The following is a 14,254-nucleotide window of genomic DNA, read 5'->3' as shown; positions in this document are numbered from 1 at the left end:
CTCTGCACTGAACATGTATTACATATTATTTCTAAACAAGTAGTATACACTACCCAGACACAACTTATATCAGCTCTAGTTACAACAGACTTCTAGCATTCATACACATTTTCATATCTGGGGCTCAGGCAAAATACATGGGCTGCAAATGTAAAAGTAATGAAAAATGTAGAAAGTAATAAAGAAATATACAACACTGTGAGAGATTAAGAAGATACGGATCAAAATATATTTTTTTCATTCCTTCTTTTACTTCTAGCCTCTAAACATCCCTAGAAGCCTGCTGGTTGATGCACACATACATGTACACATACATATACCAACATGAGCAGTAATACCATACACTGCCTACACACAGGATGTCATGGTCACTGCCCACCTGTGATTCTTGCCTACTTGAGGTCTCTCAGCTGGCTTAATAATTCACTACCTGAATTAATACCCTGTCTACCTATCTACCCTACACTATCTTGTATTTTCTGAGATTAACAGTTACTCATGAAGCTGATGCAGCAATGACAATAACTAACACACAATTAGGGCAATGAGGAATCAAGGTCATGTGGCTTTTTGATCTTAACTTTTGCTAGAGGTTTGTCACTTCTTGATCTCAGCAGATTTCCTGATGGTTCTATTTTAAAGAAAGCGAGTCACAGCTTTTCAACAATTACAAAAATATAGTATGAAGGGTGGAGCAGCCCTGTTTTTTTTTTTTTTTTTTTTCTTGCCTATGGTGCTGGTAGGCTTTCTTGATGGGGCCTGATGATGGTTGGCTCCAGCCCATTGTGGTGCAGGCAAGTATTTATAGTGGTGCCATCTTGCTTAGCTCATTCTGCCCCCTGCAGCTCATCTTTGATCCTCTTTAAGAGAGTGAGTCTAGAGCAGTGGTTCCCAACCTTTTTTCTGTCGTTTCCCTTTCAACCATCCGGATTTCCCCCTTCATGTGGACAAGGAAAAAAGTAGCCAAAACACAAAATTTACTTGCTTAATAACACAAATAACTTAATAAACAAATAGTAGCCAAGCACAAAATTTACTTCCTAATGACACAAATCAATCAATTAATAGCTCTGACGCCCTGTTTCTGCCGGGAACTCCCTCCAAGGGGGTGGCCATAACAGAAGAGTCTTCAATTTTCCCTCTCAAAATATACATTTCTCGCACACCTAAGTCCTCGCATCCCTCTTTTACCCCTTTTTATGTAATCCTCAACTCTATCGACTAATTGCCAGTAACTGATATTTCCCTTAGGTTAAAATTCCCCCCTGGAATCCTGAAATTTCCCCCAGGTTGGGAAATGCTGGACTAGAGTCTGGGTTGATGGGTGGTCTTCAGTGCCAACAAGAGGGTTTAATCTCCAAACAGTAGAAAACCAGAACCCGATGGATTTGACATTAAAAATTATACTTAAATGAGATCCCCAAGCTTTAGCAAGTTTTAATTGGGGACTCCATATTAAGTGCCCAAAGGTTTAGGACAGTTTTAATTTTGCTGAAGATAATTTAGTATAGCTCTGGCTCATCCTGTAACATAAACATTGTTTTTGAAGGAACAACTAATTTCTTTCATTATTTCAAGACTTTTACAGCTCATACAACCCTCAGAGGAGACTATGCTGTTATCACGGAGGTTAAATTTTGGATTTCAATTTCTGACATCTAGAAGCCTGACAGGTAGAGTTCTATGTGAGAGATCAGTTTAATTTAAGAAGAAAAATGGTCACTCGTTACCCCATGAAATCTAAAGAGAATTTAATGGGGTGATGTACTCATGAATGGCAATCTCTGCCTTAGCCCAAAACAACAGGGCCAATATTTGACAGATGGATGAATTCAACCTGTGCATCTCAGGGCTGCTCTACCCTTAATACTGGTGCTTGGCTGAATTAGTTCACTAACTCGAGCTTCTGCAGTACCTCCTTGACACCTGTGCTTGCTCTCAGTTGGTAAAATAGGAATAAAACAAGTCTGAATCTGGGACCTCGCTCCCACTACAATTTAACAAGAGGCGAAAAGCATTAACGCTGTACATATAGGTAGTAGTAGACTTTGGCACTTGGCATAACTTTCTGAACATTAATGAAAATCAAGTAAATATTCAGGATATTTGTTATCTGGTAAAAACATACAGCTATTACTACATAACACGGCAAATGTATGAGTCCTGGGAATTCAAATTAAACTGAGAGTAATTAAAGTAACATGCTGAGAACCGTGAACACACTGAATGAGAGGCATCAGTCTAGGGAAGAAAGTCTGGGAAAGCTTGCAAGGCTGTCTCCTGTTCTGTTCCTTTATTTGAAAAAAGTGCTAAATGTACTATTTAAAAAAAAGTGCTTATGTGACAGGCAGGGGTTCCTGAGGTTTTCTAAAATATGACCATAAATTATGGGCTGTTGATGATGATGATCCCTAACATTAGGTGACCTCCAGGTGACCTCTTTTTGCCAGCCTCGACTCAAGGAGGTCACCAGGAGGGGACTACATGGTAACTCTCTCTCTCTCTCTCTCTCTCTCTCTCTCTCTCTCTCTCTCTTCGTTAGTTTCATTTCTTCTGACATTTAACTTTCTTTCCCTTTGCATTTCCTCTGCAGAATCCTTTCTATCCTTCTATGTAAGTTTTTCCTCACATCTCGCCTCTTCCTATTTATCAAAGCACTTTCAACATAAACCATTCTTCTTGCTTAACCCATTTTGTTCTCTACCTTGCAATTTATTCAATATAGGATTATAATTTATAATCCTATTATAATTAATGAATTTTAAATTGGTTCACCTGTACTGAAAATTAGGAGAGGCAATGGATTGAAAGGGATGGAGAAATGGAAAAATACTATGAATGACATGGAAAAAAAAAAAAAGAGAAAAGTCAGCAACGACAGCGAACAAATTGGCTAAGTAATTTACCCCAAGACCCTGAGTAAGGGCTACATTATCAACTTCTCACAAATGTTTTCTATTTACCATGATTTAAAATTGTCAGAGAGTGAGGTGCAATGTGACTCAGCGCTGTGGGAACATAACCCGTTGACTGAATGAGTAGACTTTTTTTTTTTTTTTTTTTTTTTACAGCAAAGGAGACAGTTCAAGGGCACACAAAAAGCAAACATTAATAAAAAAAAAGCCCGCTACTCACTGCTCCTAAAAAGAATCCAAAGAGGTGGCCGAAAGATAGGTCAATTTCGGGAGGAGAGGTGTCCTGATACCCTCCTCTTGAAAGAGTTTAAGTCGTAGGCAGGATGCTCCTTAGTATCTTTAAATCAACAAGGAGTGTTATAGTTAGACACATATATGAAGTCCATTTGGGTGGGGCCCGAGCCTCTCCACAGCGATACCGTATTACCCCTAATATATAACTCTCTCCCATATATCAGCTATTTACTATTTGATATTGTGTATTAAATATTCTGTACACATTCAATAGAGCTATATAGTGCTATGAATGTCTCGCTTTTTAGAATAATAGCTATGAATTGTATAAATTCCATAAAACGTGACAGTTGCTTTCCAACATTGTCAGCAATGAAAGACACCATGTCACTTCCTCTGTCCCCTCCATGTGCAATGACAGCTACTCTGAAGGCTGTCCTTACTCTGAAGGTTGGGTTTGCCAGTACTGTGGCCAGGAGACTTCCCGAGCAGACCCCGCCCAACTGGACTTCATAGCTAAGTCTGACTAGTGTTGATAAAATCCTTCAAAAGTCTTATTCTTGGTGGGGCGACTGTCTCCAGGGTCTGATGATGGGAGCAGGAAGGGCAGCCCTGGGTGCCAGGCAACTCTTCGTTATGATGTGGGGCCAGTATTGGCCAAGGCTGTGTTTTCTACGCTCAACTGAGACATTTCTGATGAGGTTCTGTGGGAAATATTTGGAAGTTTCAGGTTGCAGGGTTTAAAACAAACAAAATTTTAATAAATTCTAAAGATGATGTACCATAATTTTTCTTTTCCATTTATGTTGGCACATTTTGGGTTAGTTTTTGTTGGGGAAGCCTGCATGAAACTCAAACAACGACTTGGTAATCCTGACATCCGTGCAGCATGCAGCAGCAACAGCAACTCAACTTCATCAGAGCCAAGTTTTCCACATCCTTGGTTGAGAAAATGCTGAATACATCCATGCAAGGGAAAGGAAATTTATCTTCAATCAATCAGTCAGTGGGAGCATACACCGGGGGGCGCGTCGCCTCGCCCACCCTACGACGCCAAGCCCGGGGGTCCCTCCAGGCGAGTCTCCATGCAGCCCCCCTTCCCAACCTGAGTACCTCCCGGCAAGATCTATCGACTTGCTCAAGCCACAAACTCTGTGGGTGTCCCCTTGGCTTCCTCCACTCAGGATTGTCTCTTACAGAGACAACCTGATGAGCAGAATCAGCTTCAGGGTAACGTGCCACATGTCCGTATAGCCGGAGTTGGCGTTGACAGACTATGCAAGTAATATATGTCGAATCAGTCTCACGGAGTAGTCACTGGTTTGACACAAAGTCATTCCAGTGATATCCCCATTATTCTGCGTAGACACTTATTACCAAAGGCATCAATCCGCCTCTCCAAGTCCCCATTTAGTGTCCATGTCTCACAACCATAGAGTAAGGCAGGGAGCACAAGGGACTTGAAGATTTGGATCTTTGTCCTTCTGCACAGGTATCGACAATGCCATATATGTACTCGTGCTGAGTGAGTCCATAACACCATGGGTCAGGCCAATCTGCCGTAAGACTTCCTGGCCAGACTCACCATTGTTATGAACTACGCTACCAATTTTTTTTAAGATACATGAAACTTTCTGAGATCTCAACGTCCTTGCCACACTCATGAACAGACTGTACTGTTTCATCTAGCAAGCCTCCAAACACCTGTACCTTGGTCTTGGCCCAGGAGGCCTGAAGTCCCAAGGGCTTCGCCTCCTCGTGCAGTGCCTCGAGAGCCATCACCAAAACCTCCAGTGACTCCGCCAGGATTACTGCATCATCGGCAAAAACAAGTTCAGTGACCCTGGTATTGCCAATGGATGCTCCACAATGACTCTGGTCCACAACTTTGCCCAGTACCTAGTCTATACAAGTGTTGAAAAGTGATGGGGTAAGGACAGAGCCCTGCTTCACTCCCGCATTCACAGGAAAGAAGATGGACAAGCCCCCCCCCACACTTCACAGCACATCTCTGTCCCAGAATAGTACATGCCAGTCAGCAAACCAATAGTCCTCACAGGAATCCCATAGAGTTGCAGAAGATCCCAGAGTGCCTCGCAATGCACTCAATCAAACGCCTTCTTGAGATCGACATAGGCTGCAAGCATCCCCTGTCGAAACTCACGTCGGCGCTCCATCAGTACGTGAAGCGCTAGGATACAGTCAGTTGTTGACTTACCAGGCATGAACCCAGACTGTTCAGGTCTCTGCAGCTTCAGCAGCTGGCTGCGAATTCGCATCAGCAATAGGTGGGCAAGCACCTTGCCTGGCACATTGAGCAGTGTAATACCACAGAAGTTGTTGCAGTCCTGGCAGTCCCCTTTCCCTTTCCAGATAGGGATGACCAACCCCCTCTACCAGTCAGGAGGAATAGTACCAGACTGCCATACAGCAGTCAAGACCGCATGCAACCCGTGGATCGTGGCCTCACCTCCAGCTTTGAGCAGCTTCGCACTAATGTTACAGGCGCCAGGTGCCTTTCCACCCCTCAACTTTGCCACAGCCTCTCTGACCTCAACCAGGGAGGGTGGGCTTTCGTCAATCGGTGGATCAGCATCCGCCACCTGCAACCCAGCAACTGGAAGCTGCCCACATGGAGGGTCCGCCACATACAGCTGCTCAAAGTACTCACCCCAACGAGCCCTCTGCCCATCCATGTCTGACACGAGGCAGCCGTCAGTTGTTTGGATAGTGCTCATCTGAGAGGGAGACTTGAACCGGAGCTTCTTCAGGGCTTGGTAAGCAGGTCAGAGGTCATTTGCATTTAAATGGCCCTAGACTTCCTCAGCGAGACCCCTGACATTCCTCTCCTTGTCTCTCCTCAGGAGAGCTCTAGTCCTACGTGACAGAGCCCTGAATTGGTCCCGATTCCCAGCAAGTCTGGCAGTGCGACTCTCCTCATTATTCTCTATCGGAAAAAAAGTGTCAGGTGTTTAAGAGAAGCTGGGTTGTGAAACAAAGACTGAATGCGGCTAGCTGTCTTTTTTCTCCTCTTGAATCTCTTCTTTGCTTCTTTTATTGTTAACATCTAGAGATGTTGAGCAGTGTTTGACAAAAATGTAAAGGCAAAGTAGACGGCATGCGCTATAGCTGTGTGTGGCCTTGGTGCTCATCTCCATTCCTTTGTCCCCTGAGCCTGTTGTGGGTAAGAACCCAGGGCACGACAGTGCACCCAAGCGCAACATCTGGGTTACCACAGTTTACCTTCCTCAGGTACTCATTTATCGACCAGCCTGAAAGGCAAGATGAACAGCTGTGTGGGCTGTGGACTTACTGCCCTGGGGTGGAATCCAGAAACGAGTTGCAATTCTGTAAGTCAGCTTATGTAACATTGTAAGCTACCGGTGGATCCAGAAATATTTTGTAGCGTAAGTTGGATCCAGAAAGGTTACAGATTCTATAAAGTGTGCGGTAACTTACAGATACCCCGGTAGGTCATGTAACTTACTAAATGCATTCGATTTGCGTTAATAGCGTTATTAATAATACTTTTCTTCAACAAAGAAATGGATGATTATAGCTGAATATAGCATTTGCTGGCATATTAGTGTTGGAAATGAAATTTACACACTTTGAGAGGCATGAGAAGTGTGGACGGTACGATACGTTTTCCCAGTAACACCGACGCCCGGGGGACTGCCAGACCTCCCTCCTCCCTTCTATTCTTCCTTTCTTTCTCTTTATTCATCTTCCTGCCTCCTCCTCATCCATTCATCCATCCCTAGATTTGTCCCTCCTTGGAGGGACCATGGGCCTTTGTCTGGTGACAGCACATGAATTGGGAGCCGACAGACTGACTATATATGTGAAGCAAACAATGAAATGTTCCCAGATTATGATTTAGTACAGTTTACCTTAATTTTTTTTTAAACCTTTAATTTCAACATAAACGTCTTTACCATATAGATGTAAAAAGCGGGAATAAAGTAAATATGGTCTAAGAAACATTATAAATAGCCATTGTGTCTTATTATGATGGAAAAAGGAAGAAAATGGGAAAAGAGAACGGGTTGTTTTGAACCCACAGCTGGAGGCGGATGCCTTACGATTGGCTGACAGTTCTGAAAACACGGTAGTGGTTTGCTGGCGAGTCTTATGACGTCATACCTGGTTACGAAGATTCTGGCCAATCAACGCGATCCTATCTCCTTACTTTAAGCTTTCAGGATCCACACATAACTCGCTATGCAGCGGCAGCATACGTTACCTATACGAGGGCTAACAAATTTGTAACTTTGCAAAATCTTTCTGGATGCAGCTCGTGGCCTGTTTGACATAGGTATTCTGGATAAAGATATGTTACAGGAATACTAATAAATATCCCTTTGTGTAGCTTGCACTCTATAACTCAGGGTGTCCAGGTGGAGGATCTCTTCAAAGAAGAGTCCACTAGTCATAAAACTATCCTGAGGCAGCCCCAAAAATGGATAGAAGTGTTCAGGCCATCAATCTCTGCCAAGGCTAAGCAATGCATTCGTGCTACACCTTTTAACCAAATTTTAAAACATTGGGCAGGTAGTTTTTTGCAAAATCCTAATTAGGCCTACATACAGCAAACAAACATACATGTAGGGCCACCCCTGTGGGAAGCAGGACATCAAGCACTCAAGGTCTGGGCTGGAGCCCCTTGAAACATTTTCCGTTCCCTATAAAAGCTCACATGCTCTGCCCTCAAAGCACTGGCAGGTTTTTCCATGTAGCCAACCAGTCATTCAGTTGGTCATCTACAATTTTTTTATCAATGACTCAATATTAATTCATTCAGTTTATATAAGTTTTCCCAAAATTCAATGGGTTCTTTTTTGGCCAATGTTACGTACACCTCTCCACCAAGTTTCATGAAAATTTGGCAGGTTCTGGCAGAGGTAATCAAGAAACTTGAATCCCAGCGAATCAATGTGTCAATAAAAAAATTCTACTTCGGCCATGATAGATGGTTATGTTTGCAGTCATCACCATGCTGGGATGAAGACTGGGATAAATTAAATTACATAGGCCAGACCTGACATTGCCTCTAAAGTATTTAGCAACTGACCCGGGCAAAGCAACATGGAGACAAGTCTCCCCACTCCATCAAGAAAACTCATCTTTTGAATTAAGACAAGGAACCCTTTCAAAAGGTAAATGTGAGGGCATACACCAAGCTGCCCGTGGCCTTGGTGTTCATCTCTGGCTCATTTTGCCTGTGGTGGGTGAGAACCCATTAACCCTGGGACATGGGGCGAGTGTCACATCCAGGTTACCACAGTTTACTTTCCCTGGGTTACCCCAGGTATACCTATTTATCAACCATCCTGAAGGGGAGGATGAACAGCAGAGTGGGCTGGGCATCAACTGCCCCTGTCTGGAATCAAACCTGGGCCCATGAATTCATTGCTATAGGCTTGCTAGCCACCACACCACAGAAATGCTCAAACCCTTTACTACATCAGAAAATATTTACTTCTTAATTTTGGCAGAGGCATCATGGACATCAATGAACATTTACCAAAGAATTAGACTATGCAGCCCAAAGTCTGACACTTCAACGCAAAATGACACAGCTTACACATTACAAAGTTCTTTTCATGAGGGAATCGTCCAACTCCTTCAGAGAATTTGGTTTATCATTCATAAATTTTGAGGAGCATTCAGTGTGTGTTGGAAGTAAAGTATTTCATATCTTTTAATAAGTGGACAGTCACAAAGGCCCCATCAAAAACTGTTTAATGGCTGTTCACTCGTTTATGACCACTGGCTCATGATCCTGGGTGGACAGCCAGGTGAGGTAAGGAGACCATGAGAGTTTGTAGTGCCCAGGATTAATTATTATAGATTGATTATACATGATGGATACTTTATGGTAATGATAAATTAAATACTGGGCACTAAAAATTGTAAAGTTTAGCTTTGCCACTCTAATTAACAGCGGTGAATTGATAGGTTACTATTTAAGCGGCGAAAAGCTACACTCTGTTAGGTTAATGTGGGGGGAGGATTAAGTTTTAGATATGTAGTTCTTAACTAATTAGGTACTAGGTTTATGGTAAACTTGGTGGCAGAGCTAAAATTCAGATACTCTCCATTCATTACACACGTCATACTGTTAGGTAAAGATTGATTTTATAAATGCGCTGCTATCTTGTTTCTTATTCAACGTGCTACTCTTCTGTTGTCATATACCTATGTACCGTACTCTACTCGCCTTTAACCTTCCAATCTTGACCTCTCTGCCTAACCAACTGCTCTTTTGCTGTTATATATGTATTCTGCTAACCTTAAAACCTTCCAATCTTGACCCATTATTATAATCATTATTCATGACACACACACACACACACCAACTCTTACATTTAATTCTCTTACACACACACACACACACATCCTCCATTCACTTACACACACACACACACACATCCTCCATTCACTTACACACACACACACACACACACACACACACACACACACACAGTCGCCTACAAACCCCAAGTTCCTCCTCTTCCCTCCTCGTCCTTGGTGTCCGCGCGGCGCTCAGAACTTCATCTTGGCGAGGGAGTTGTTGAGCCGCGAGACCTCCGTGCTGAGCGAGGCGGCGAGGCCCTCCAGCTTGTGCACCGAGTCCAGCACCTGCACCGTCTGGCTGAAGGGGTCGTAGTGCACCTCATAGGGCCGCGACAGGGTCTTGAAGGTCCATTGCCTGAAGGAGGAGAGGGGAATCAGGGAGGAAGAAGCGGCTTGTGAGGGTTCGACACGCCAACTCAAACCACAATGGCGGACTTCCTTCTGTTCTGTGTTGTGTTGATTTTTTTTTATTTTTGCTATCAGTAGTAATACTCCTGCCATTGATTTTTTTTTAGTGAGGAAATAAGCTACGAGTTTTTTTTTTTTATCCTGCTTGTACATTGTTACTGTAATGTGATGGATTTATTATTGAATATAGTTCATAATCCCTTGGTCCTGGTCTTGGGTTTAGAAGGTAGCCATGGACTCCTGCTGGAGTGTTTTGTGGGGCCATAGTCCATCGACTCTAACTTGAGCCCTGTGGCTTGGCCCGGGGAAACCCCCATTGTTTACAAACCTAGCGATGACCAACGCATAACGATCTGTCTCACTGTTAATCTGTACGTTATCAATTTATGGAACGACTGCATATAGTGTTATGAATGGCTTGGAATTTGAGGGAAAGACAACGACTCAGGAAACCTTCCATATCACTTGGCAAAGTGGCTCATGCGACGGTACCGCCTGAGTGACCTTGGCAACGGGCGCCAGGCCGCACCATTTAGCGTACCGCCACCATAGCTGGGCACGATAACAGAAAACCTTATTCCCGATAACCGATAACTGATAATGAAAAACCTTAACGGCGATAACCGATATTCGTTAACTAGAGACACAAATATAGCGATATAATATATATAAGCGATAACCGATACCCGATATAAATCCACAATTCCGATACTAGCTAGCGATAAGTCCGATAGGCGAAAACGATACTATATTGATATTTCAGGTAGAACAACATTGATGAATTCAAATTTTCATTATCTGTATTTTAGGAAACTTACAAAACCTTAAAACCACACGTTGACACGTACATATGGACGGTAATACTAGAAATGCCTGAACCGGTGTTGTGTTATTTGGCGTCCCCACCGTCAAAAATTGTTTACAAACACTGGTCTCTCGTGAACGGTGCATGCTCAGACCAGCAAGCGTAGACCTGTACAGTCTCACAAAGCTTTTAAACCGTAATTAAGAGTTGCTGGAAGGCTGAATCAGACATATAGTACCATTATCCTCGCTGTTTCTAGAACGACACACTGTACGAGTTGTATTTATATGTACAGAGTGTACGTTGTTCTAGAAACAGCGAGGATGGTGGTACTGTATGTTTGATTCAGCTTTCCAGCAATTCTTAATGTGTTAAAAAAGCATTGTGAGACTGTACAGGTCTACACTTAATGGTCTGAGCATGTGCAGTTCACGAGAGACCAGTGTTTGTAAACAAAAGCCCCAGCTTTTGACGATGGGACACCAAATAACACAACACCGGGTGCCTTCAGTATCATGGCATGGTCACAAACGAATATGGAATATCAAATTTGAGGCAGTGAATAATCATTTTGGGGGCAAAGTTAAATGATTTTTCTCTATGATATATTGATTTTTGAGTAGCATAAAAAAATAACCTTGTGTTTTAATTTTCATGATCTAAGTATGAAACCTCATCACCGAAGATATTTCATACCCCGAAGATTTTTCATACAACACTGGGCCACGCATGCGCAGTAGGGAGACAACGTTTTTCTCTGAGAGGCGGAAAAAAAGTAGCGATTATCGCTAGTTTGGTTACAAAAGTAACGAAGATACCGATATATATTTAAATAAGTAGCGGATGGTCGATAATCCGATTTTGTTATCAGCGATAAAGTTTCGCGATAACTTATCGCGATAACGCCCAGCTATGACCGCCACAATGGACAACTCAAGTAGATCTCACTCTCGCGCCCTGCACAGCCATGCAAGAGAGAGAGAGAGAGAGAGAGAGAGAGAGAGAGAGAGAGAGAGAGAGAGAGAGAGATTTACATAGATTTACATAGAAAATCAGACCACACAGACCCCATGGTCCAGACTTGGTGGTCTGTCCTTAAACCTAAGTGATTTTACATTAATCAGAAGACTCCAAAACGTTGCATTTCTACTCTAGTTGATATTAAGTTGAAGGAAGTGACGGTCGAGCTTATTTTTGAAGGAGTCAATCGTGTTACACTGGACCACTGACGGTGGAAGCTTATTCCATTCTCGCACTACAACGTTGGTGAAGAAAAATTTGGTGCAGTCTGAATTTACTTGTCTACATCTGAGTTTTACGCCATTGTTCCTCGTGCGCAAAGTGTCATCGATCATAAACAATGTTGATCTGTCTACATTCGTGAAACCATTAAGTATTTTAAAACATTCGATCAGTTTTCCTCGGAGGCGACGTTTCTCACGCTAGAACATGTTAAGGGTAGAAAGCCTTTCTTCGTAGGATTTGTTGCGCAAGGAAGGGATCATTTTCGTTGCCCGACGCTGAACACCTTCTAATTTAGCAATATCCTTTGCATGGTGGGGAGACCAAAACTGTACCGCATATTCCAAGTGGGGTCTGACTAAACTGTTGTAGAGCGAGTATTACATCTTTATTCTTGAATACAAAGTTTCTTTTAATGAAGCCCAACATTCTGTTCGCTTTATTTGCTGCATCGATGCATTGCTGTGAGAATTTGAGGTTTGACGCGATTTTGACCCCCAAGTCTTTGACGCATTGAACGCTTTGGAGTTTAACGCCGCGCATTTCGTATTCGAACTTCTTATTCCTCGTTCCAACTTGAAGGACCTGGCACTTGTCTACGTTAAAGGGCATCTCCCATCTATCCGACCAAGCTGAAATTTTGTGCAAATCCTCTTGGAGGCTTTGCCTGTCTTCGTCAGTGAGAACCGAGTTGCCAATCTTTGTGTCGTCTGCAAATTTACTAATGCGGTTATTGAGTCCAACATCCACGTCGTTGATGTAAATAATGAAGAGCACTGGGCCAAGGACCGAGCCCTGAGGGACGCCACTAGTGACAGGCGCCCACTCTGAGTTAAATCCGTCAATCACTACTCTTTGTTGTCTGTTGCTCAACCAATTCGCGATCCATTGGTTTACTTGACCGTCAATACCTATTTGCTTTAATTTGTAAAGTAATTTATGATGCGGGACTTTATCAAACGCTTTCTGGAAATCAAGATAGACTACGTCCAGTGATTTGGTTACGTCATAAACAGTGAAGAGGTCGTTATAAAAGGTTAATAGGTTTGATAGGCAGGATCTTTTGTTTCGGAAGCCATGTTGTGAGTCCCCAATCAATGAGTGGCTTTCAAGGTAATTCACAATTTTGTCTCTAATTATGCCCTCAAGTAGCTTACCTACAACCGCAGAGAGAATGATAAAACAGAGAAGTTACAATGAAGTTAAAAAACAGATATAGTATGGGCATCACAGAAAACTTTGTACGGGACATGAGAGGCGATCATATGAGTGCTCGTACAGTCATCGTCAGACAGTCATGGCGCGCCGCATGGGTTGAGTGACGAACAGATTTGCTGAGTTATTCGCGTTTGGTATTGAGGATATGTTGTCAACTTATCAGACATGTCTGATGATGATTCAGTAACTAATAAAAAACTATGTAAAACCGAGTGAGAGTACCGTCATTTAATATGCACCAACGAGAGGCAACACCAACATATATAAGGTGGATTTAAATTTTTTTTACTTTGTTAAACCACTTTTTGCATGTGTTTTCCATTATCTTACAATTGCTTAGGATTTTTTAAGCTCATAAAAAAATGAAAAATAGGCCGGCACCACGGACGGGTCCGGGATTGAAATGGCCGGCACCGCGCGGGTTAAAGAAGACTCGTAGTGTAGTAGTTTAGTCTGTCTATTTAGTATTTAATTTTTAACAATAACTGAAAAGTCAGAATGATTTAATCACTGATTCTGATGACTGATACCGATTGACTTATTGAGTCCGATTCACTGTAAAAAAATATATATATTTCTGTGAGCATGCCGCGCTGCAAATGTCGTCTTCGATAGTTTTCAAAGTACCGCAGGATTTTTTAGTGCGGTCCGCGGTAGTGTGGTATTTACAGAAATTTTGCGGTAGTGCGGTATTTTCAGAAATTTAGCGGTAGTGCGGTAGTGTGGTACTTTTTGTGTGATGCGGTACTACTGCACTACCGCACTAAGTACCGCACTTCCCCACCTCTGCTCCATTCCTCTCTGTGCCCTTCTTAGTTTCATATCTAGATCCTGTGTGAGGTGCTACTGCAAAGTAGCTGACTCGCCTGATGGGGGAGCCTCCCATAACTCATTCTGCGAGAGGGGTACCTCTTTGGCCGACTCGGTCAAGGAGTGGCTTTCCCATCTCACTGGTCGCGGGTGCGATTCCCGGCACCGGCAAAACCTTTCCTTGTCTGGATTAATCGTGTGTTTCGTTACACGCTGTACGTGGTCGTGTGGGAGTGTTGTAAAGAGTAAATTCAGGGAGTTA

General features: G+C 42.9%; 1 protein-coding gene across 1 annotated transcript in view; it reads right to left on the bottom strand.

The window, feature by feature from the left end:
• Positions 1 to 962: 962 nt before the first annotated feature.
• The window catches only part of LOC126998376 (tyrosine 3-monooxygenase-like), a 66,590-nt gene continuing 53,298 nt past the window's right edge, over positions 963 to 14,254 (bottom strand). Inside the window, exons 11-12 of the mRNA XM_050859970.1 lie at positions 9,652 to 9,864; positions 963 to 3,853 (exon numbers count right to left, since the gene is read on the bottom strand). Of these exons, the coding sequence (XP_050715927.1) occupies positions 9,699 to 9,864 (166 nt within the window). The 3' untranslated portion in view covers positions 963 to 3,853; positions 9,652 to 9,698. The remainder of the gene's footprint in view (positions 3,854 to 9,651; positions 9,865 to 14,254) is intronic.

Source organism: Eriocheir sinensis, chromosome 14 (genome assembly GCF_024679095.1).
Source record: "Eriocheir sinensis breed Jianghai 21 chromosome 14, ASM2467909v1, whole genome shotgun sequence".
NCBI classification, from domain to species: Eukaryota; Metazoa; Arthropoda; class Malacostraca; order Decapoda; family Varunidae; genus Eriocheir; species Eriocheir sinensis.
This window is presented reverse-complemented; position numbering and strand designations above follow the sequence as displayed.